Source organism: Protomyctophum bolini (assembly GCF_963924005.1).
Source record: "Protomyctophum bolini genome assembly, chromosome: 11".
Lineage (NCBI taxonomy): Eukaryota > Metazoa > Chordata > Actinopteri > Myctophiformes > Myctophidae > Protomyctophum > Protomyctophum bolini.
Window position 1 is genome coordinate 5,037,904 of NC_137872.1, and position 25,897 is coordinate 5,063,800.

Below are 25,897 nucleotides of genomic sequence, written 5' to 3' on the forward strand. Positions count from 1 at the left end.
TGCAGGTGCAGGTATATACGCATTAGTGTTCGGCGCATATGCCCCATTCTTCTCTGTCTCTCTCTCTCTGTTTACCCCCTGCCTGTTATTCTCCGTTCCCGTCTCTTCCCCTCGTCTGTTTTTCATAGAGCGTGTCTAGGTGTGTGTGTGTGTGTGTGTGTGTGTGTGTGTGTGTGTGTGTGCGCGCGTGTGTGTGCGTGCGTGCACACGTGCAGAAGGGTTGGGGAGAGAGTGAGCTAATAGTTTGGTCAGATTGAATGGGTGGAAATGGCTGATAGCAAAAGGAGGGAGGAGAGTGGGCGAGGGCGGAGGATGACAGAGAGAGTTGGGGGGAAAATGGGTGGGTGGGGGTGGTGGGGTGGGGGGGAGAGAGGTGAGTATATAAAAGCCTTGCAGTGAGGAATTAAGAGATATTCCCTGGGAGAAAATACACAGAGAGATATTTCCACGACTCTTCACACTGTAATCATCCTCTTTTGGGGTAAGTACATTCCAACGTATACTATATTCTTTATATGTTTATAAACTGACAAATGTTTAGACTATAGGACGTGGTCTCGATCTAGTCCATTATGATGATCATAGTTATTCCACATTTCAGTCTCCATCAAAACTGCCAAAAGAGACATTGAAGTCTGGGCGTCAAAAGAAACGACAATACAGAAACAACCCAATCTGCTTTTTTACAGTAGCAGAATCCAACTCCAACTCGCATGAAAAGTCCTTGTTTAACATTTTCTACTGTACACTAGTATTGCTTTTTGTTACTGACAAAAAAAAGTTCAAGTTTAGTTTCAGGCTGACTAAGACTAATGCTTCCTGCTGGGGCTTTTTCCAGTGAGGTGGGCACATTTTGGTATGGAGATGCTGGGGAGGAGGAGGAGGGGGGCTGTTGAACCTGTCGTGAACCTGGGACCCCTACTAAGGCTCAGACGGGACATTAAACTCTAGACACTGTCGTCAGCATCCAACCGGAATTAACACACAAGCTACTTTATCACCCTCTCATTTGCTCAATCTCTTCACTAACACAGATTTCCTTTTGTTCTTTGTAAACCCAATATGGAAGACCTTTTAGCGGTGAGAAACCTTGCACCCTGGGCCTTATTAGACTGTAGGCCTAATGTCTCTGTGCCGAGCAGAGTGCTGAGTGTGTGTCTGCCACTGCTGCCAAGTCGTGCCTGAAGGCAGCGCTGGAGTTATGGGCTTCCTGAGTGCACTGGTGCGTGTGCGCGCACATGTGTGTTCTTTGATGAAAGGTGCTATTGACTGTGGAGAGAAGGAGGCCTGCTGAAACAGAATCCCATCCAAATCCTACAAACAGAGGGTTTGGCGTGGCAGCTTTTCTGTGGTGATGGCACACAAATGTGTGTGTGTGTGTGTGTGTGTGTGTGAATGCGTGCGTGCATGCTTTTGTGTGTGCGTGCGCGCATGTGCACATGAGTGTGCGTACTGATTGATCTCCTGTAGACATCTGGGACTGCTGTTTGGACAAGTGTCTTACACCTGAAGTCAGAGGATTGGCACGACAGCTTTTCTGCGGTGTATGTGTCCGAACAGGCATGAATGATGAGTTTGTGTACTTGTGCACGTATGGATGCATATCTGCACACTTAACCATATTATACCAGCTGCAACACAACGTGTGCGCCACATGTCTACCACATGCAGGATACGTTCAGTTTTAAATAGAAAGTTGCCCTAGGTGGTGTGTTTGCCGTCCCATCTAGAAATATCTCAGTATATCCCCCATATGGCTTTCGGGATGTATGGATGTGCAGTGCTGGCCTGGACAGTGATGTATGTTCAGTGGTGATAACTAATGTGTGACTGAACTTGTGCGACTGGTGCTGCAATGTGCATGGTGACCACAGACACACACATATAGAAACGCTGCCACTTCTAAACTTCTATCTCTAGTCGTGGCTCTTTCCTGTCTGCCCACAGACTCATAATCAGACCTCTCTCTGTGGCTGGCTGCCCCAAATACTCTCTCTCTTCTCTGTCTTTCTGGCTCTCTCTCTCTCTCTCTCTCTGGCTCTAAAGCTCCCTCTGTCTTTTTCTCATTAAATGTAATCCTTTCTCCCTTCTCTGGTTTCATAGGATTTGAGACTTTATCAGGGAGATTCACAGTCGCTGTGTCACCAGGTTGACACCTGCAGGTTTCACTATTGGCTCGCCAAATTATATTACCTCTCTCCTTGTCTTTTTTTTGCAGACGGCGACGGACTGACGGACGAGTGCCAAAGATGAGGAATCTCCTGCAGTGTGTGGCCCTCTGTGCCTTTGTCTCTCTCTGCGTTTGCTATGGTACAGTTCCTCTCGCATTCCTCCCACCTCCCGACCAGTTCCAACATTTCAGTGATAATTTTCCCCCTAACTAAAAAGCCGCAATATATAAGTCCTATAGATTGACAAGCCACTCATGCTTCATTCATGCTTATATAACCCTAACCCCATTTCATGTTTTTCCCATATAGATTCAAACGAAAGCTCAGAATCCGCTGAAGGTGATTGAAGTGCAACTTCTCATTCATGGAAAAAACATGGCATCCTGGCTAAAAACCCTGCAGGCATATAACTCATAACGCAATATATATATAGTATATCAGATATACTATTGTATTCCAACCATTCATTTAACTTCAACCTAGCTTAACATTAACATTAATTTTATGAGTCATGTTGGTGTGCTAGACAGGTATACTGTATGTGTCTATTTAAATCCATTAAAACGTGTTTCATGTGGCCACAGATGTGTTTGTGAGTCCACACCAAGCAAACTCCTTCATCGCACCACAAAGGGGCAGTGCATACAACCCAGTATACAACCCAGTATACAACCCAGTACCACCCAGAGGGAACTTCTACAGCAGGTTCACCTTCGCAAAGTAAGACACAGACACGCACGCACGCACGTGCATACAAACCCCTACATTCAGACTATACATGCGTTAGCCTAAAAGATACGTATATGAACACAGATGTGGGCACAATCTGTACACGCACGCATGCACACACACACACACACACACACACACACACACACACACACACACACACACACACACACACACACACGCAACATCAGTTGAGAATAGTGATGAAAACCAAAGAAATGCAACAAACTGTATTTCTCTATACCACCTCTACTCTTCTGACTGTTATTACACCCCTCTTTCCATCCAGGCCAGTGAAGTCTCCAGCTGAGAGGCGTGCGGAGACATGCGAAGACTACGTTCCCTGCCGCCACTATGCTTATCGCCACGGTTACCAGCAGGCCTACCAGAGGTTCTACGGAGCGGCCCAGGTTCCAGTCGTTCACCAGAACCCACATGTGGCCCGCCGCGTATAAACAACGTCTGCCCCCGTGCTGCAAACGTGATGATTATCTCGCGCTCGTTCAACTCAACGCACACCGCGGCGTAATTTATGTTTTGCTTTGATGGCCTTCATACCCAGTGGTGGGAAAAGTGCTCAATTGTTTTTACTTAAGTAAAAGTACCAATACTGCAATATATTATAGAACTACTTCGTTACAAGTAAGTATGTTTTCTAGTCAAAATGTAAATCTCCAAAGTAACTAGTAATTAAAGTTTTCAAATAATTGTAGTGGAGTAACAGTACACATTTTTGGCTCTGAGATGTAGTGGAGTAGAAGTATAAGTATCGGAAATACTCAAGTAAAGTACAGATACCTCACAATTGTACTTAAGTAAAAGTACTTTGTTACTTTTCCACCACTGCTTTATACCTAGATACAATGTGACAGCGCCTGAGGAAGCTTTTTTTTCTAAGGTACTGCGTTTAGGCTGAAGGTTTTAATCAGACCAGTGTGTGTCCAGTGGAAACTTCGTATGAATCTGATCTCAGGTCAGAATGGGTTAAACATAATAAAGTGTGCGTGGTACACATAGGCCTACTATAAAGACAAATGCAATTTAATCATTTCACAAATATCGAAGCACTGTGCCACATCACTCATGCATCTAATGTAGAAATATACCGTATGCCTCATTTCTTATGTGTAACCTCTGTAGTGACACTTTTCCACTATTATTAATCTTTGCAGTATTTATAAGCTTTGTGTGATATGTGTGAATAAAGATAACTGTTTCTCACACTGCGCTATTCATCTGTTGTATGGTATATCTCTCGTTAACTTCTCCAACACTAATTTGCTTTGTGTATCTCCAACATGTGCTTTGAGAAGACAATGCATTCTATTGTTGTTTGTAGAAGTTCCCCAATGGGTTGGTTTCGTCGACTGAAACTAAGACGAAAAATGTTCGTCGACTACCTATTTTTACTGACAAAAACAAATGGAAACTAAATGAAAACTAAGCCACGGTGACTAAAACTAAGACTACATATACTGACAATTTCGTCGACAAATAAAAACTAGACTAAAATGTTAGGAAGGGACTAGTGGACAAGAGATCCATGCAGTACAAGTCATTTTACACTTGGTTGCATGCTGAAAATAGCTGATCTAAGATCGGCAAGCTTGTAGATTTCAGCAAGTGTAAAAACACTCATTACGACGGCATCAAGACCCGCCAAAATACATTTTAGTCGACTAAATCAACTGTAGATTTAGTCGACTAAAACTAGACTAACACTAAGACATTCCAGGTGACTAAAATGTGACTAAAACTAAATGAAGTTTCAGTCCAAAGACTATATGACTAAACTAAAATAGAAATTTGCAGCCAAAAACAACACTGGTTGACTGCAGGGGATCAAGTATTCCAGAATGTTTATATTATAGTTCACTCGATTCCAACAGGGCTCTCCAGTTGTTTTGATTATATCCAGCATCGAATGTCAAGTTCCTACGACCTGGAACAGTAGCGGCTATACGCTATACCAACAGTGACAAATGTACAGTATGTATGTAAAACACAGACATGACATGACACGACAACAAGTCATGCATACTATCTTATTTCTTCAATGTTTGTTATACTTTGAATCTGACATTCCTATATATTAGTCATGTGATAAAGGTTTCAAACATCTTTGAATGGACAATTAAATGATTTGAATAAAATATATAGGGACAACTTAAGGAGACATATTAAATATATAGCCTGCATTCATGAAAAGACAACGGGTACTAGTACTACAGAGCTTGCTAATAGGAATATGACTGTGTGGTCAGCACTCAGAACACCAATCTGTGTTTACACAGACATCATCTGTACAAAATGGCACATTTGGTACTGTACTTTGGTAAGTACAATTTTGAGGTATTTGCACTTCTTTACAATTTCCAGTACTTCTACTCATAGGAGGCCTTTGCTATGTTTCACCAGTTTCACAAGCTCAGGAACTCCTGAACAGTGTGGAGCTGGAGTGTGCCAAAGTTGGCCTTAGGCTAAATGCCAAGAAAACTGAGGTTATCACCTACAACATCTCACCGGAACATCCACCTCTCACAACAGCAGGAGGCACGGTGCTGAAGGAAGTCAAAGACTTCAAGTACCTGGGCTCATGGGTCAACTCAACCGAGCAAGATCTGAAAGTGAGGAAGGCACTTGCATGGAGGTCCCTAAATGGCATGAACAGTGTTTGGAACTCCAATCTCCCCCGACAAATCAAACTCAGCTTCTTCTACGCAACAGTGGAGTCTGTTCTCCTATACGGCAGTGAATGCTGGACCCTGAAGCCAACCCTGGAGAAGTCCCTTGACGGGTGCTACACCAGAATGCTGCGTGCAGTACTTAACATCAGCAAGACTGTACATGTCACTAACATGACTCTGTATGAGGGACTACCGAGGGTGAGCCAGAAAATAGCAGCCAGGAGAATGAGACTAGCAGGACACTGCCAAAGACATCAAGAACTGCCAGCCAGCAAACTGGTGCTCTGGGAACCAACACACGGCCATCGATCACGAGGACGCCCCGTGCTAACATACGTGGATGTACTCAAGAGCGATGCAGGAGTGCAAAGTACCAACGAACTGGCCGGATGTATGGAGAACCGAGATGACTGGAAACGACGATGGAGGGCTCGTCTGAGGACGACCTAGAGAGAGAGGTTGAAACGGGCCTCCACCCTCAGGGAGGCCTCCGAGCTACGACTGACCGCCAGATTTTGATTAGAAAACATACATTAACCACATACATTAACCCTATTTCGGCCATTTGAAAAAAGATGATCTACAAGCTCACAATGCGTCGCGTTGCGAGCTTGTAGACCGGCTATTTTCAATAGATTTTGTACACATTTTGACCTTGTGAAATGGGACATTCTGCAATACGAGTACTTTTACTTTTAGTACTTTAGGTACATTTTGATGCCGATACTTTTGTACTTTTACTCAAGTACATTTTCAATTCCGTACATTTACTTACTTACAAAGTAGTTCTAAATTGCAGTATCGGTACTTTTACTTAAGTAAAACAATGGAGTACTTTTTCCACCACTGATCTTTGCACGGTCACAGAAGGGCCAGTCGTGTTGAATGTAGCTCTTTTTTTGTTTTTAAATATGACCACAAGACCAAAACTGTGCCCAGTTAAAGTTGTCCTGGAATGAATTCTTGAAGTCTGTCCTACGGACCGAGACGCGGCACCAGCAGCTATAGTGACCCAGACTGTGAAATTACACCCCACGCAATAACCCATTCTGACCCGAGATCAGATTCTAAAAATGTCTTCTACATCCTGACAGTTTTCTGAAAAAGCTGTGTTTCTATATGTCAGTCGTTCTTCGATTTTTCATAAATAGCAGACCTACAAGCTCGTAGCGCGCCACTCGGTGGCGCGCTATGAGCTTGTAGATCTGCTATTTTTCAATAGCTAAAGCATAACATGATGCTAACACCAAAACGGGTTCCCGCCCAAAATGGAATAAAGACCAATCCAACATGTTGGTGTCCAGTCCACAGAGACACCAAGGACAGACGGCCGGCGGAGACACAAACAAAACATGAATGACCTTACATTTTATATATCGTTGCTGTGCGGAAGAAACCACCCAACTCCAAAATGTTCATTTTTCAGGAAAAAAATAAATAAACAGGAAATGAAGAAAACCTTGTATTGAAAACAAATTGAATACAGCCTCATCAAAGTTGGTGTTGTGACTTTATGTATTGTCAATAAATTACTTCCATGAGAGGGGTGGTGGAGTTAGCTGTTTTAGCAGATAGTTTGAGGGTCCAATGGAGTTAATAGGTTTTGTCCAAGTGCATTTTACTACTTTGCATTGGTTCAAACACTTCAAAATAACTGATTTATTATACATTATTCTGTATACATCACTGTACATTTTCTGCATTATTCTCTCATTTACTGCATTACTGTATTGCACTCTGGCTAGACGCCACTCTTCATTTCATTGTCAAAGTATTTGTATACTATGTGCAGTGACAATAAATTAAATCTAATCTAAAAATAATAATAAAAAAATAAAAAAATATTGAGTTAGGTGGTTTCCTCCCAACAGCAATGAGAAGCAGGAAAATCATAATTCTATTTCAAAAAGTATAGCTTCCAAAGTGGTTCACTATATTGTGCTAAATGTCCCCCTTGAATTAAACCAAATCACAAAAGTAAAGTTAATTTGTGGAAACTGGCTGTTCTGACTGGGATTTAAATGACATACACCGTTATAAGTACACTGGTCACATTCAGCATATAGGTGCCATTCCCAATATAAGTTTTGATGCCTAAAGTATTTATTATGGCCCGGCCTATATAACCACAACTCCTTCGTTTGTTCTTAAATGTTGCTTTCTCTTTCGTTAAAGCTAGTAGGAATTCACTGCGGTTTGTAATAAACTACAAGAGCCTCTTATTAAAACCTTGTCACATAATGTGGGACTGTGTGGTTTCGCCTCTTGTTCAATTAGCATCATATGGGTTTTCCCCCAACATGTATTTTGTGGCCAGGATGGAGTGGCGTGTGTTGGCACACTGTGAAACGCTGACCTCTCCAGGTTGGCTGCAAGTATTGCACGCACACACACACACACACACAAAACCATTTAATTCAACTTCTTATCCTCTGAAAGGCATTGGGAAATCTGAGAGAAGATGTTACACCGTAAATTACATTTGACAAGTGATCATTGCCTATATGCTGAGCATGTCACACTCTCATACTTAACCTATTCAGGGCATTCAGGACATTATCAATATAACGTCATATCAATATTTTCAAGCGACGTTCCAATTCCTAGGGGGATGATCTATCCCCCTATCCATTGACGACGAGTAGGGGAAAGGGGTAAGCAAAAGGGATGAGGGTTAGGGGTTAAAAATAAAATTGAGAAGGGGCCTGTGCTGTCCGATGGACACAGCAAAAGTGGAGACACGTAAAAAAAAATATATATATATATATAATTTCATACCCAGTTAGTGGTGGGTCGGTCTGGTGACCCAGTCCAGCCCTGGGCTGAGGTGAAAATTCAGGTGTGAAAATGTTATACATTATTTCAGAGCTAAAGGTTTTTAACTCAAATCTTTGCTTCCGCGGGGTTCCTGGAACAACATATTTTCAGATGGGGGTCAGTGGCCAAATACATATAATTCTGGGGCTCCTGGACATGAAATATAGTTTGAGAACCACTGTTATAGAAAAATATAGTTCTGATCTCAGGTCTAAATGGGTTAACAAAGGCTTTCTCTCTGTCTGGCTATACTGTTGTGAATAGTCAATGGCCATCTAATGACACCTACTTGACATCTGGTTGTTGCATCTGTTCGATTCCTACAGTAAGGTCACCACTAAGGGCCAGTATGCGTATGCGTGTCCTTAACCCATTCTGAACGGGAACCCATTTTGGTGTTAGCATCATGTCATGCTTTAGCTATTGAAAAATAGCAGATCTACAAGCTCGTAGCGCGCCACCGAGTGGCGCGCTACGAGCTTGTAGGTCTGCTATTTTTGAAAAATCGAAGAAACTACTGACATTTTTTAGAATCTGATCTCAGGTCAGAATGGGTACATCAGACCAGTGTGTGTCCAGTGGAAACCTCGTATGAATCTGATCTCAGGTCAGAATGGGTTAATTGCTTGCATACAAGGATGGCCACATGGATTTTTTTTTAATGGATGTGTGTATTTCTGCATCTTTTGTGGGTGTATGATACGCGATGCCCTAACCAATCAAATCCTGGAGCCACGGTGAGGGCCTACATCTATAAACCCAGCAGTGTGTGTCTGCGTGTGACACAAAAAAGAAAGAGCCAAGTGCATTAGGTCTCCAGTCCTCGTCGTGAAGACAGTGAAGAAAGAAGCCCGGAACGATGAAGACCTTGAGCATCCTGGTTCTCTGCGGCCTGGCAGCAGTGTGTCTGACCTCAGGTAAGAACACAGATGCAGACACTAAAATAGGGTGCATTTTGCATCCCAAAACGCAGTTTATAGTTAACCCATTCTGACCTGAGATCAGATTTCGTACAAGGTTTCCGCTGGACACACACTGGTCTGATGAACCCATTCTGACCTGAGATCAGATTAAAAAAATGTCAGTCGTTCTTCGATTTTTCAAAAATAGCAGACCTACAAGCTCGTAGCGCGCCACTCGGTGGCGCGCTATGAGCTTGTAGGTCTGCTATTTTTCAATAGCTAAAGCATAAGATGATGCTAACACCAAAATGGGTTCCCGGTCAGAATGGGTTAAGGGACGCAATAAAACAATCCACGGGATGCACTACTGTACTCAGCATGTACAGTAAAAATAATAATCCACGTCAAAATAAAATCTCAAAAATAAATTGCGGTAGTTTATTTTGCTAGCTTTAGTTATATTGGAGTTAAATGCTGCAATTTGTAAAAATGGCAAAATATGACTCCCAACGTCGTTGAGGTGGGACTAATAAAATGTCCCTGGGACTCGTCTAAAAGACCATGCCTGCATCCCAGGACTTATTACATTGAAAACATATTTATATCACTATAGCCTACTGTATAATATATCCTCTATACAGTACACAGTCAAATCATCACAGTGACAACTTAAATGTATAGGGTAAGTGATTAAAGTATAAGTGATAAAAAGCTCTATATTGTGAGAGTACTCATTGCTATATAGTGTTTGCTCAGTAACCTTTTTCGGGTTTCGGGACATTTTCAGGTCGACCAATTTTACCCAATCAGGATAGAGAACGCATGCAGTCAGGATACAAATTAACCAAGTGGAGTTGTATGTGATATGACACAAACAGACGAGCATACAGAACTGGAACACTACACACTTTAAGCTGATTTCTCCTGATTAGCAGAAATGTTGTCACCTACCTGAAAAAGTATTTTCTCACCACCATCATTTTATTTAACTCACAACCATGATCACATGGTATGGAGCTCAGATTCATAAAAAGTACACTATGAAAAGTATACAATGCAATACACAATATATACATATAGGCCTACAGACATATCGAGAGGCTTGATAACTTTAGAGAGATTTTAGTAATTAATTTAAGGATAGTTGTGTGGTTAATTCTGTTTAATAAAGAGCTGGAGAGACAGTTATTGAACAAACACTCTATAGCCATGATTACTGTCAGGATTATAGTGATTTAAACCTTTTAACAAAAACACTTTTTGTTTTAACCAAAAATTATCACTACCTTTAAAACTCAGAGTACACAAATGTAACACATAGATAAATGAACACTGAGGAAGTACAGGCAAACGGGTTGAAAAGGCTGCTTTAACACTAGATTTGAATCATATGGGTCATTATACCTACAGTATGCTTTTTAAAACAACACATTTAAAGCTGCAATCTGGAACTTAATTTAATCAATAGGCCTACAATGTTATTTTAACCAATGTGTAACAAACCCGCCGTGGTTAGGTAATGTCGTCTAATTAATAGGCATTTTAGATTTAGATCCCAGTGGAATGGTTGCGGCAGTATTGGGTTAACCAACAAGATTGAATGAATGCTGCTCAATTCATTCAGATTTCAAAAGGAACTCAACCAACAAGATTGAATGAATGCTGCTCAATTCATTCAGATTTCAAAAGAAACTTAAACATCATTTACAGTCATTTTGGCATGAGTGGATTAAATAATTTGGCTTACCTCTCCACAGAGTAAAGTACATGATTGTGATCTAATATATTATTAATATTGTCCTGTATTCACCAGATTCCTCTACCTCCACCGGCTCACAGCCTGCGGGTGACAACCCTGTTCAGGATGGTAAGATAAAGATCATTTCATATAACTTCTGTTTTCTGTACATATTGATATGCAGAATATCATATCAGTATGACTTAAGTTTGGGTCAAACCTAAACGAACTGAATACTGCAACAAACTCACTATTGAATGCTTCGATGCTTATTCACACCAGGTAGCAGTTCACAGTGTGAATACAAATGGATCATTTAAATATGAGTTGTGATGATTCTGTTTTTATAATTTGGCAGCACCAAAAAAAACGGAGGATGTGCGTTAATTCTTCTGTGAATGTTCTTGAATTGTACATCACAAAAGAATGCAACATTATGCAATTCTGTGCAGTGTTGTTTTTGGCAGCACATTTAGATTTTAGTTTTAGTCATTAGTCTCTTGAATTGTTTTAATCTAGTTTTAGTCACATTTTAGTCACCTGGAATGTTTTAGCGTTAGTCTAGTTTTAGTCGACTAAATATCACAATATTTTTGTCGACTAAATCTACAGTTGATTCAGTCGACTAAAGTGTGTTTTGGCGGGCCTTGATGCCGTCGTATAATTACTGATTTTACACTAGATCGGCTATTTTCAGCATGCAACCAAGTGTAAAAGGACTTATACTGGATCTCTTGTCCACTAGTCCCTTCCTAACATTTTAGTTTTTATTTGTTGACAAAATTGTCAGTATATTTAGTCTTAGTATTAGTAATCATAGCTTAGTTTTCATTCAGTTTCCATTTAGTTTTCGTCAGTGAAAAAAGGTAGTGGACGAACATTTTTCGTCTTAGTTTTAGTCGACAAAATCAACACTGATTCTATGAAATAGTTTCTATCAATGATCACTTTATGTAAATATGGTACCAATCAAAACTACAGAGAGCCATTGTATGAATGCAGATGATAAATGATGATACATGTACACCCAGGAGTGTTTGTGGAGAGGGGAGAGGCCGCTACAGTGGTGCGACAGAAGAGAGCTGGAACCGCTCCTGGAGACTTGTCACTGACCCAGCTGGAAAGGTGACCTGACCTGCTGTACATTTATGCTGGACTGTTTGAACACGGTTTGCGAAAGGGCCTTTCTGTGTGGAGTTTGCATGTTCTCCCCGTGTCCCCTAGGGTATAGGTACGCTCACATGTTCTCCCCGTGTCCCCTAGGGTAGGTACCCTCACATGTTCTCCCCGTGTCCCCTAGGGTAGGTACCCTCACGAACACATGCAGTAATCCTGGTCTCTAAACTATACCTCCCCCTGGCCAGCCGGCGAGCCTGATGGAGGGGAAAGGAACTGGTTCGGAAGAACGTGTTCCTTTCATGCGCTACGTCCGGCCGGGGAAATTCCCCCCTGACGGGTGAAAAGAAGCAGCTTGGACTCCTCATGCATAGAAGGAAGCATGAGGTCAGTCCGCTGCCCCCCCCGCTTCGATAATTGACACTGGGTGAAGAAAATGGGTTGCAAAATCGTGGGATAAAAATGATAGAGTAATAAACACTATAACATGGCTTTCTCATTACAGAAGCATATTGGAATTAAATGCAATAATAACCAATAATAACCCGTTATCATTGCTGTCTGGAGGAAACCACCTAACTCCATTTGAGCTTGTTGATTTTTTGTTTTTCAACTCCATTGGACCCTCAAACCGTCTGCAATGCAGCTAACTCCACCACCTCTCTCCTATAGCTCTCATGAATATATTGTCTAATTGACAATATATAAAGTCAACAACACCAAACTTGCTGTGTTTTCAATATATAAGGTTTTCTTTCCAGAAAAAAATTTATATACATTTTTCAGTACATTTTGGCGATAGGTGGTTTCTTGTCGACGGCAGAGATTTGTCGTCGTGTTGCTTTCTATAGTCATGGTTCTGCATGAGAGAACTCCAAATATTAGGACAGAATTTCAGGTTGATACACTACATTCATAGAGAGAATATTTCAGTGAAAGACAATATTACAACCTCACTATTGCTATCAAGATTATCTGGAAATTATTCTCATTAGATCCTCCTGTGACGATACAGTCCGTTATCATCAGTGGCGTGCACAGACATTTAGAGGGGCAACTAGGTGCTCAAGTTGAAAAAAAGGGCACCTTGTGCAGCGCGTGGAACCGTCCGGTTGCCTTAATAGTGTGAGATGTTTAAATGTTGGGGCATAAATACTATATTATATAAGCTTCATCATGAATAAATGATCACGTCACCATGGTCCACATACTGTACAGTGTACACTGTATTAAAAAGATCACCACCAAGTATCTATTTGTGCACGCCACTGGTTATCAGTATAGGTTAACATCCAGCACGACGCGTTGTGAGCTTGTAGTTATGCTATTTAATTTCAACACGTGTAAAATCAGCCATTACGACGGCATCAAGGCCCGCCAAAATACATTTTAGTCGACCAAATCAACTGTAGATTTTGGTCGACTAAAATCTTATGATGCTCCTCCTGTCTACATGTTGAAGTGTCATTGGGCAAGACATTGAACCCCAAATTGCTCACAATGTGCTGGTTGGTAACGTGCATGGCTTCTGCCACAATTGGTGTATGAATGCGTGTGTGAATGGGTGAATGTAATGCACTATGTAAAGGGCCTTGGATAAAGGCGCTATATAAATGCACCATTTACTTTTGCTTTTCTCTCTTTGCTTCTCTCTCTCTCTGTCTCTGTCTCTCTCTCTCTCAGTCTGAGAGAGGTGTGTGAGGCTAACCTGGGTTGTGAGGATATGATGGATACAGAAGGAATCATCGCTGCCTACACTGCCTACTATGGACCAATCCCTTACTAAATGTCAAACCACTTATGCCAAAATTGATAATGATGAATGATTAGATATGTTATTTTCATTGAGTCTGTCATCGTTTTATAATGTGCGTTATATAAGCATGCAAATGCAAAGGTTTTCAAATTGTAGGATGCAGTGTAATGTTAAACAAGTGTGAAGGTTATAGATGGGACAAAGGAGTGACATGGAGATAAGATGATTATTCATATTATTATTATCTCTATAATTTCTGATATTCTGTAGTGTGTTGAAACTAAATAAATTCAAACAAAACTTCTGCCTTTGTGTTTTTTTTTCATGTGAAATATTCCACGCAACAAATTATGAAAATAAGATGAATTGCTTAAGTTTGGACTGCTGTCAAACACACGTTGTAGCCGACCTGTGGGGTCCCCTCATGATTTTGGGGTTCATGATAATAAATGGTTTATGATTCTACACCGTTTTAAGAGAAAGGCCATTTCTGCTTCAGAGCTTGGAAAAGGGTGTCATACAGAACGTATAGGTTGAGAGTCTGGAGACAGGTCTGCAAGGGTTCAAGACTATGGGTACGGTTTGCAGTTTACCGAGAGCTGGGAAATCTCTGGATCAGAGCAGGAACACTCTGTATTGCACATATCTTAATCTTATGTTGTACTTTACTTTCTCTATCGTATCGAGACTATCTCTAGTCTCCACCCAACATATTTCATATGTATGTATGGGGGAATGACCCCATGCACCTCACTTGTGACGTGGATATCTCTTTAAGACACACCAGTTTTACTGGAATATAAGGCCCAGGTGTGCGTGATTACACATACTTTTTTTATCACCACCAGCCAAGACAAGGGTAACTGGCCAAAGTCAAACACTGTTCAGGTGTATCGTTGACGGTGAGTCGGCTTACGCGTCCTGCGGTGCAGCGCCCGTCTGTCCATCTGGTTCCTCCAGGGGCACAGACAGCACATTGTGGCTTCGGTCAAAACCCAAAAAAGGCAGCAAGCGCACTATGCGGGTGTATTGTTGGCGAAGAGCCAACTCACGCACCCGTGGTGTTGGTTCTATAGTGAGTGGATCTGCATGCAGTGAGACCGACAGAACAGCCCTGCCACGCATAAGCATTGAACGCGGCACACTACAGGCGTATTGTCTGCCTGTATAGTGCAGTGTTGCTTCGCTTGGGAGAGAGTTCACTTCACTAAAGGTGTATTACGGCGAAAGTCGTTCACGCACCCGGGTGTAGAGTGGACTGCGTGGTAGAACCCGGGCATCGGGGGGGGAAAACCACAGAGTTGGCTTATCCTCCAAATCAAGCGGAAACGTTCCACAACGTTTTTTTCGACAACAGTGACAGGGAATCCCGTGTGACGTCACGGAGCCAATAGGGTAACCCAGAGCCGTGGAAGAAGGTCGGCGACGCCGCGACACGCTTTGGTCTCGCCGCAGAGCGCTGCGAGAGAGAGAGAGTGGGCGCTTCCGCATTCCGTTGTAATGGTCGCCACTCGCATGGTATATAGAATATCGTTCGGTTACGTTGTAACTCAGAAGCGGTGTCGATCGAGAAAACCAGTGTAATCACGCACACCTGGGCCTTTTTTAGATATGCACGTCACAAGTGAGGTGCATGGGGTCATTCCACATACATACTATACGACATATGTTGGGTGGAGAGATAGTCTCTTCACTCAGTGAACAAAAGGTTACAAAGTAACCGAACGTTGTTCATATACGTTTTATATAGGACCCCCAGGAAGATTAGCTTTCGCACCGGCGAAGAAATGGGGATTCGTTCAATTCATCTGGGGTCCCCAGATGAACATGAAGCCTTTAAAAGGACAACTTTAGTTTTTTCAACCATGGTTCATGTTTTAGGTTGTTATTAGAGAAAGTAAAAGATGAGTGTTATTTTCTCTTCATTTGCTGCTTTCTTTTGTTTTAGGGATTTTAGCGGTTTTTGACAGGGGGGGCGGGGGCATTCGAGCATGGGGCTAAATATGTATTTTTTATAGCGATTTTATTTATTTATTATTTACTCTAGTCCTACTAAAATCCAAGAAATTACATCCGACCACAAAAGATCACAGGATCTACTGAATGTGTCAAACTGACATATTGGGCCTCACCCCCTACTGTGATTTCAATGTGAAACATGCTTTTAGTCACACAGTGGCTCTACTGTTTGGTCAGTTGTACTTCAGCACCCCCTGGTGGTTGACAGTAGTTTACCCAACAGGGATGTGCAATGCAAAATGAATTGCCCAGTATGGGAGATACTAAACTTGACCTTGAGACGGTGTTAGTCAGTACTTTCGTTTTTTTTACTTTATAGGTTTGCCTAAAGTGGATTCTTGGGTAGAAGTTTTATACTTTACAGGTTGTGTTTTAAATGGTGAACAAAGTGCTGCATGTCAAATTAAAATACAGTACTATTGTGCAGATGCAGAATATAAGACGATTCTGATTATAAGACGTCCCTCATTTGTGGAAAAGGAAATTGGTTATTATATATATATATTTTTTATAAAGTTGTCCTTTAACCCATTTTGACATGAGATCAGATTCTAAAAATGTCTTCTACACCCTGACAGTTTTCTGAAAAAGCTGTTTCTATGTCAATCGTTCTTCGATTAAAAAAAAATAGCAGACCTACAAGCTCGTAGCTTGTACTGTCCATTGTTGATGGCATTTAATGTTTGTGTTAGTGACAAAACAAACATTAAACTCTGTCCATTGTCAATGGCATTTTTAATGTTGGTCTAGAAGACAAGACAAACATATTGAACCTGTTTAACCCATTTTGGGCGGGAACTCCTTTGTGTTTTATAAGCATTATGTTATGCTTTAGCTATTTTTGAAAAATCATGAAAATGTGCCTGAAATCATTGAATATGTATTCTTTCAGAGCGAGTTTTAACTCAAATCTGAGAGGGAGGGAGGGTCCCTGGAACTACATATTTTCAGATGGGGGTCGGCGGTCAATATATCTGGGGGTCCTTGACATGAATATGTTTGAGAACGACTGACATAGAAACATGGCATCACAATTTGCGTCCTGACCTTTGTCTTCAATGTTTGTGTTTACACAATTTTATTCTTATTTATTTTACACAATACACTCAAAACGAGTCATATGTGTGACCCTCAAAAGCTGGACATAGGATGGGCTAGCGCCCCTCAAAAATAATATTCCTAAACAGTCAAACGTGCTGTTTTCTGTTCTTGAAAGGACACAAGTTTAATACAATTAATCAAGTTTGATTTGACATAAGTCACAATGTAAAAAAAAAACATCAAAGAACATCAAATTTGTATTTTACACCCCAATCTACTCATAGATTGCCATTTGTGGTTTAATACTGCCACCTAGTGGGCACATTGATAATATGCAGAGATTCACCTCCTTGACTCATGCAGAGCCACCCATACACTGTTTAGTAGTCCTGTTGCTACAATGTCGAGGGACCGGAGGCAAATCATTTCACTCTTGAATGCTTGTGTAAGGCATGTACAAATACAATCTTGAATCTTGACAGCAGCAGAAATATGTTCAAGAAAGAAGAATCCTAAAAAATGATACATTGATAGAAGAATAACCATTATACCTTATTTCATGTAAATTGTCAGTCGTGGTGGACAGTTAGGAAGTTATTTACTTAATTACTTGTGCAAGCAGAGCGTGCAAGTACTGCGATCGGCTGGGTATGTATGTATGTCGGTATACTCCACCGGCCAATAAGGGACCACTGTTCAGCAGTCACACCCAGATAGACAGCAGAGAGCTCTATAGAGCGTCGCAGTCCCGCCCCCTTTCATGACAACGCCAGGCCCAGGAAATAGTTTCCAATGCATTTTTCCCAGAGACATTTCAAAACGTATTTATTTAAAGACCTTATAAGCGTCGTACAGAGCCAACTCTTGTCGTGACAAATCATGACAACAAACACAATATTTTGGACCAAACAAATAATTACAAAGAAGAAAAACAACAAAAAGTGTTGTAACCTGCCGTTTTCTTCTTCTTTCTAATTATTTGTGCAGCCCGAAAAAAATTGTTTGTTGTCATGATTTGTCACGACAAGAGTTGGCTTTGTCCGCGGCGTAAACGTCTTTAAATAAATTATTTCTGAAAAGTCTATAAGGAAAATTAACGGGGATTTATCTCGAGGGGGCGGGACTGCGACGCTCTATAGGGACTCAGAGCAGCAGTCGCACCCAGATAGACAGCTCTATAGGGACTCAGAGCAGCAGTCGCACCCAGATAGACAGCTCTATAGGGACTCAGAGCAGCAGTCGTACCCAGACAGCAGCAGAGAGCTTTAGCTTTCGCAGTCGTACCAGCAGTGGTGAGCGCACCTCATGGCTCGCTCTGCTTGTGCACACGGAAAAAGACGGGGTCTTGCTTATCGTAACATTTTGTACCAATGTGGTATGCTCCCTGACCACTTAGCTACCAGGTCGCATGGACTTCAAATGATTAGAAGTAATGCAAACTCATTGGTCACAGAAAAAAATGTTATTTTCCACATGGCCACTGCAGACAGCATAAGGCTTGTTACTGAATCATTCAAATTCTGGCCACATTGGTCTTCTCAGCAGTAAGAATTAATGTATCAAGTATGGATGCACATATGGCGCTTTAAATTATTTGAGCACTTATAACTCTTACCACATTGTTCACAGATGTACGGCTTCTCTGTACTATGAACCAACTGGTGTATTTTGAGGCGAGGCATTATTTTGAAGCTTTTATCACACTTGTCACATGCGTAAGGCCTCTCTGCAGTATGAGCTATCTGATGGCTTTTAAGGATAGACTTGGTTGCGAAGCTTTTCGCACAGTGAACACACGAGTGCGGCTTCTCTCCAGTGTGGGCGAGTTGATGATACGCTAAAGATTGTGCATAGTGAAAACTCTTCCCACATTGTTCACAGCAGTAAGGCTTCTCTCCAGTATGGGTGCGTTCATGACCCTTTAATTGATGTGAATCACGGAATCTCTTCCCACATCGTTCACAGCAGTGGGGCTTTTCTCCAGCATGGATGAGCATATGATACTTTATCGACTGTACAGAACGAAAACCCTTGCCACATTGCTTACAGTGGTATGGCTTCATTGCAGAGTGTACTCTCTCGTGACTATGAAGATGAGACCTTTTGCTGAATCTTTTCTCACACTGGCTACAGCTGTAAGGCTTTTCTCCGGTATGGGTGCGCTTATGAAACAATAATTTACTCGAACAACGGAAGGTTTTGCCGCACTGATCACAGACGTAAGGCTTCACTCCAGCATGGAGTAGCAGGTGGCTCTTTAATGTATTTTTGGCCGCAAAACGCGTACCACACTGGCCACAGCAGAAAGCCTTCACTCCAGAATGCATGCGCTGATGAGTCCTTAAATTTGACATCTGACGAAAACTCTTACCACATTGGTCACAGGAAAAAGGTTCCTCCCCCGTGTGTATTCTGTTGTGCGTCACAAGATAATTCTTATAGGCGAAGCTTTTACCACATTGTTCACAGCTGTAAGCTCCAGTATGGCTGCGTTTATGAATCTTTAGCTGTACCGGTCCGTCAAAACTCTTCCCACATTGTTTACAGTTATAGGACCTGGTTAGATGGGCGCGCTGGTGCGTCTTTAATTGACTGGACTCACAGAAACTTTTCCCACATCGATCACAGTAGAAAGGCTTGTCTGCAGTGTGGCTGCGCTGGTGGCGCTTTAAAGAACACAACTCAATAAACCGCTTCCCACATTTATCACACCCGTGAGGCAGCTCTCCACTGTGTACCTTGTTCTGGTGTTCCTCGAGGCTAGGCAGGTATTTGAAGCGCTTCGGACACTGGCCACAGCAATAAGGCTTCTCCTCTCCGGTGTGAATTCTCTGGGTCTTTTGCGGGTCAGAGCATGCGCCGAAGCTCTTCCTGCGCGCACCGTGAGAGGGATGTTTTGGTTTCACCGGGGGCGGTGCCGGAGAGTTATCTGAGAATAGAAGACAATAACGGATGAATTATAAATATGTAAAATAAAATGTATATAGTCATTTCATTTGCAACACATAAGCTCTGGGTCTCTGCCTTGTGTTTATTATGCAAATGTATCCATGGTATTATAAGTGTAAGCTTAATATTGTCAGCTAATGAGTAACCTGCCCCAGCCAGTGTGATTTCTGGTCTAGAGGGTTGGGTGCCGGCGAAAACAGATCACTGATATGTGCGCCTGAAAGACAGAAAATCAAACTTACCAAGGTCCATGTTGTCTTCACGTTCCTGTTTAACAGAAACGGTGCTGGCTTGCGGTGGAGGACTGAACTGCACACACTGGGCTGTAGATGAAGGTTGAATGTAAAACAGAGGGAACAGAGAGTGTAAGGATGTTTTCAAAGACAGGGCTGTGACTCAAGATACATTTTCGTGTGTGTGTGTGTGTGTGTGTGTGTGTGTGTGTGTGTGTGTGTGTGTGTGTGTGTGTGTGTGTGTGTGTGTGTGTGCATGCGCGCGCATGTGTGACAGAGAGAGAAAGTTCTGTGTTGGTCTCGCGCTTGTATCACGGCATCCTGCACATACGTGTGATGTCAAAATTAATTGGAATTAAAAAAAAAAACACAATTACCCAACTCAAAGTCCTGGAAGTGCTGGGGCGGTCGTCTCCGTCTCTGGCCCCGTCCCTGGCACTCTGGTGCTGCTGAACTCATCTTCACCGGCAGGCTGGACTCCATAGAAGGTTCTGGAATGAACAGAATGAAGGCAGTGGTTCAGGGCCCACTTGGATCAAAGGTTTGCACAGCCCACCCATCCGATTCTCAACATGGCAGCCGTTTCGGCGGAGTCCAAGATAATCTTGATCTGGTCAACCCACCCTCCTAAAAAAAAACATATCTCGGTCAGAATGTTGAACTTCACCGTAAGGTGAGGAGTTTCAATCTCGGTATCATATTAACTTCAAAACAAGTCGCATGTTATCCATAATAACCAGGTGCGTTGTCAGACTTCTGATTGGTCCCTAACCAGCAGGATCTTTCTGACGTGTTCCGCCATGTTTATGTTGAATTTGCTAGAACATCATTTTTGGAAAAAAACAAACATGATACGCCTAGTCACCATGCTGCGCCTGTGATGTTCCTTTTTACTGACACCAAGTTTAAAATAAGAATTGAACGCACAGAATATCAATACGAAGCAACTGAAAAACACGTTATTTCAGTGGATGGAGAGAAAGGATTTTTGTCCAACCACGAAATAGCAACCAATGGGTGCACAACCATCGGCGGGACTTGACAAAGGGTGGCAGATGCCATACCTTGGTTCCAAGGGGGAATAAAATAATACAATGAAGCAAAAACTTTAGAAAAATAGGCCAATTATTTTTTGCATGCATGGTCGCTGTGCGCTGTGAACTTGCCATACCTAAGCTTTAGCTTAAACGACACCACTGATATTAACCCCTAGCATCTCTATCCTGGGCATGTCATAATAGACAAGCCATCAGGCAGAAATGGGTTAAAACATATTCAGTCTACAAGCTCACAATGAAATTAAATAAAACAAAATGTTACTTTTCAGGATTCAAATTTAAGAAATAGCAAAGAATAATCCAGGACTGCAACCGCAGAGAATAGCAGATCTACAAGCTCTGTGGTGCGTTTTTAACTTGTAGATCGGCTATTTTTGCTGCTTTCGTGTGACATAGAATGGCGAAGACACGCGGTTTCTGGCCGATGGTAGCCTACATACAATGTGTTGGAGTGAAAGTGGAAATATAGTGGACCTCACCATCATTACATTTATTACTGACAAAAGGTGTCACGAGGTGGGATGACACATTCATTCATAACAGAAGAAAGAGCGTAAGAGCCAAATGAGTAGAAAAGTCAAATGAATTTGTGTAACCATGGGGTCTATATAAGCACCAGGTTCACAGGCATGGGTAGGGAGGCTTGACCCGGAAGGGCAATGGTTTTTGACCGCAGGTACGTCACTGTTGTCCAAACGCTGTGGAGTGAAATGTTTGTTTGTCTGAAATTAAATTAAATGAAATTTGTCTGTTTCCAACTGTGGTTGTTTATTAAAACGCAGATGCTGTACTGTATGGTGAACACTGAACGGGGGTGAAGCAATAAAAAAGCATGAGGACCTGCCTGTGTTATATCATTGGAGCACTACCACACAGCCAACAGTACAACTTATAACATCAGCGCTGCGCGCGTCAGCAAGGTCCAACCACGGGACCGTCCCCCTCAGTAGCTCCAGATAAGACGGACGCTCCTATAATAGAGCGCTTGAAACAACTACATGGCTGAACGGCTGGCATAGTCATCCGGGCACTTAGGCTACCAACAGCGTGTCACAGGTTCAAATCCCAATCCCGTCAACCTTTGCTGTGTGTCTCTCCCTATCTCTCTCCCCCCATTTCCTGTCAAAAGGCATAAAAAGCCCTAAACTAAACTAACAATATTAAACTAATATACGGTACGTACTGATTTCCATGAGGTCTTCAGGTTCCCGTTTAATAGAAATGGCGCTGGCTGGTTCTGGAGGACTCTTCACCTTCAGGCTGGACTGCACACACTGGGCTGGAACGAAGGAACACAATAAAGACTTGGACGTGAATTGGGTTGTATAGGGTGTAAAAACGTGTACGTCACCAAGAGGATGGCGGCGTCTGAAAAGCTAGCAGCGCCATTCTTGTGGGCTTTAAACTCTAGCCCACATCACTCAGAATAGGCTTACAAGGACAAGGAAAATGTTGTTGCTTAGATACTTTGTTGAACGCTATGTCTCTGCGCCCGTGCGCCATTCAGCCGAGATCCAAGCCATTCTATGTCTTTTTGTAAACTCGTCAATCTGTAAGCTGAAAATCTAATTCTGTTTTCTGGCTCATTCCCTCGACGTGCAAGTCTGCACCATTTTGAGGTCAGTTTTTCTTTTTTTAAAGAACGTGTACAAGCACACCGGATAGTCGCTCAATGTAAACAAACCAGACAAGCCAACAGGTATGGCGGCCGCTACCACGTGACACATATGTTGACGCCCCCCTCAAGGAGATTTTGGTACGATCTATATTGTGGCCATAATATAGATCTGAAATCAGTTTAACCGCTTTAACCCCTTTTTATTTTTGTATTACTATACTTTTTTTTGACTGCTCCTAGTATTGATAATTTATTCTATAGTATTGTATGACTTGATGTATTGAATACACAAGACCACAATGGAAACACATCCTCAAGGATTTTTGTGTTATCCTTTTATAATTAATAAATAATAACAATAAAAAACGTATATACACGTTTAAAAAAAGTAAAACAAAAAACAAAACAAAAACACACCTGTGTGAAGTGAGGGTCAATCTTATCATCATACATTCACTGTCAATGTGCAGGACAAAAATAGCCGATTTGCTCGTCCACATATGACGTAAATTCTCCATTCATTGTCAATTGGAATTTAATGTTTGTGTAAGACGGAAATCTACACTACAGGGCCAAGCGTCCGTCAAAAATAAATAAACTGAAATATTGTCAATGGCATAACATATTTTCAGATGGGGGTCTGCGGCCAAATACTTAATTTGGGGGTCGTTGACATGGAAACTTTGTGAAGCACCCAATGACCATGTATAGTGATTTATAATCACACTACAAATAACACAGTGATTACAATGAATTATAAAATTATTATGAATGTATTACAACTATACGACAACTATATCCAACTATATCCCAACTATGTCCCATCAGAAAAAGTCAGTGAGTGACCAGCATTTATGAATTATTATGATACCCAACTGTGTGAGTCATTATAAGAGGCATTGTAATGTGTTGTGATTCCATTATGAGTATGTGCAAGTGCGTTGAACTGTAATTAGTGTTATTTATGATACATTTATACAAAAACAGGGCCTTTATGAATCATAAATCATGCTTGTGTATGGGGATAATGAGTAGGCCTACTTAGGAGTTATTAATTATAATTGCACAGTGGCAAAAACAGCTTATAATTCAGTGGTTCTCAAACATTATCAACATCAAGGACCGTCCCTGAGAACCCCCTGGCCTCAAGGGGTCCCGGGACCACACGTTGAGAACAACCACATTATGATATGTACACATGAGAAGGGATGCATGCATCAAACTTTACACATACCTGCTATTCTGTGTAACTTGATCACTGGCATCAACATGGTAGCGATATATAAGCTTCGGTGCAGGTGCTCCTCAGAAGATGTTTTGATCATTTGATGAACAGTGTGGACACAGAACTGACCACGCTGTGTTCTTTTGTTATGGTGATGTTTTCCATCCACTGCCTCCAGGAAATAGACGGCACCGCTTTTCGTCTGGTTTGGTCTGACAACATCATCACCCAAGCTGTTCAAATACACAATAAGCAGGCGTTCAGAATGCCACGCACAGACGCTAGAATACACGTAACTACACAGACAGTTATTTGAACCTAAACATAGCAGGCATGCATGTCTGCCTACCTCGCTGCTGCAAGGCTGAGTTCACACCATATTATACGTGACGTCCACACCTCCTCCAATAACAAAATACTTCTTAAAAGACGGGCAAGTGTACAATACTTATTCCCTATAATAAACTATTCAAGTTTTACAAGCCAGCATAAAACATTCCCGCGAGGGGTCCTTTGCAACGTGTGTCATCATGTAGCCACAACTTACAAGTGTTCTTCTTCTTTTTGTTTAACGGCGGTTGGCATCCAGATTTGGTGCATTACCGCCACCTTCTGACCCATATAACGGGCCAAACTTAAACTTTCTACCATTGTGATCCCATCCCATCCCCTATTCCATTCAGTTCCCCCTGGCCCACTCGCCTGAGTGGACGCGAAGCCCTCCCTTAACGTTGCGTGTCCAGATATTCTCCTGTTACATCCACCACATTGAGGAACCTTCTGGCTGCATCCAGCACCATTTTTAATCCTCTCCGATTTCGCTTTAATGTCCGCGGCACAGTTGATAACCATAGCATTAGCAATGAACGCTAGGAATTGCCTTCTATCCATAGTTAGCCACAAGTGTTGCCAGCTGTTGAGAGAAATAAGCAACCATGCCTATGAAAAAACAAGCCCTGTGAACAGGCAAGGATGGGGGGTGGAGACTTTTGTTTTTGTGGATAAGCAGATATGGCAACACACACACACACGCACGCACGCACGCACGCACACACGCACACACACACGCACACACACACACACACACACACACACACACACACACACACACACACACACTCACACACACACACTCTTGAGTAAATGTATTACAGGTAATAATAATAGGAGGACGTGGTGATGAGATGACACATTAGCGCATCACTGTGGCACAAACACAATATTGCACATCAACAATAAACAGTAGGCTATTGCACAGTAGCCTATTGTACACCTCAACAGTTATACTTACCCGTTCTGAATATATGAACACTAAATGATGTACAGTGTGGGTAATGCAATGCAAAAAATCACATTACTGATTGGGAGGGAATTGTCCTGTCTCGCTATAGTGCACGTAGGCTACGTACGCTATCGCAAACATAGCGGATTTATTCTATATATTCTGCATTTGCAGTGCCCCTATGGATGAAAATGGAATTCTCTGTTGATTAAACCACCCTCGACATGTGAATGAAATTTGGACGCTGATCACAGCCGAACGATACGGTTCGACTTCTATCTTAATATGACTATAAAGCATCGTATAACAATCGCTTTTGTGTTTTATTACACATTCAATTGGAATTTGTGTAGCTTGCTGCCGGGAGGTTAAATGCGCAAAGTGAGTTTTTACACCCTGAACTTTTGGCAGTATGGCCCAGGCCCGGCGCCACGGGGGTGCCAGAGGGTACCAGACTAACCCATATTCAGGACAGCTGTGACACCTGGCTGCTGACTGAATAAAGGGGAGCCACATGTGTCATGTGTTTTGATAAATGTATGTTTTGAGCAAAATA

The 25,897-nt window shown here is 42.0% G+C and overlaps 3 protein-coding genes across 3 annotated transcripts; 2 read left to right on the forward strand and 1 right to left on the reverse strand.

The window, feature by feature from the left end:
* Positions 1 to 380: 380 nt before the first annotated feature.
* On the forward strand, positions 381 to 4,121 carry mgp (matrix Gla protein). Its single transcript, XM_080775401.1, has 5 exons — positions 381 to 481; positions 2,219 to 2,310; positions 2,481 to 2,510; positions 2,756 to 2,891; positions 3,190 to 4,121. Exons 2-5 carry the CDS (start codon positions 2,250 to 2,252, stop codon positions 3,353 to 3,355), a joined length of 393 nt encoding a protein of 130 aa, XP_080631527.1. The 5' UTR covers positions 381 to 481; positions 2,219 to 2,249; the 3' UTR covers positions 3,356 to 4,121.
* A 5,040-nt stretch (positions 4,122 to 9,161) lies between these two features.
* bglap (bone gamma-carboxyglutamate (gla) protein) lies at positions 9,162 to 14,221 on the forward strand. Its single transcript, XM_080776194.1, has 4 exons — positions 9,162 to 9,321; positions 11,120 to 11,173; positions 12,076 to 12,169; positions 13,844 to 14,221. The coding sequence occupies exons 1-4, from the start codon at positions 9,264 to 9,266 to the stop codon at positions 13,944 to 13,946; spliced, it is 309 nt and encodes a 102-aa protein (XP_080632320.1). The 5' UTR covers positions 9,162 to 9,263; the 3' UTR covers positions 13,947 to 14,221.
* A 607-nt stretch (positions 14,222 to 14,828) lies between these two features.
* LOC308324426 (uncharacterized protein) lies at positions 14,829 to 24,448 on the reverse strand (the record flags this gene model as incomplete). The annotated part of the gene is made up of 7 exons (XM_080776472.1): positions 24,409 to 24,448; positions 24,069 to 24,292; positions 22,400 to 22,495; positions 20,536 to 20,649; positions 20,168 to 20,248; positions 18,592 to 19,905; positions 14,829 to 14,932 (listed from the first exon to the last, which is right to left on the reverse strand). Exons 2-7 carry the CDS (start codon positions 24,157 to 24,159, stop codon positions 14,829 to 14,831), a joined length of 1,800 nt encoding a protein of 599 aa, XP_080632598.1. The 5' UTR covers positions 24,160 to 24,292; positions 24,409 to 24,448.
* Positions 24,449 to 25,897: the final 1,449 nt, after the last annotated feature.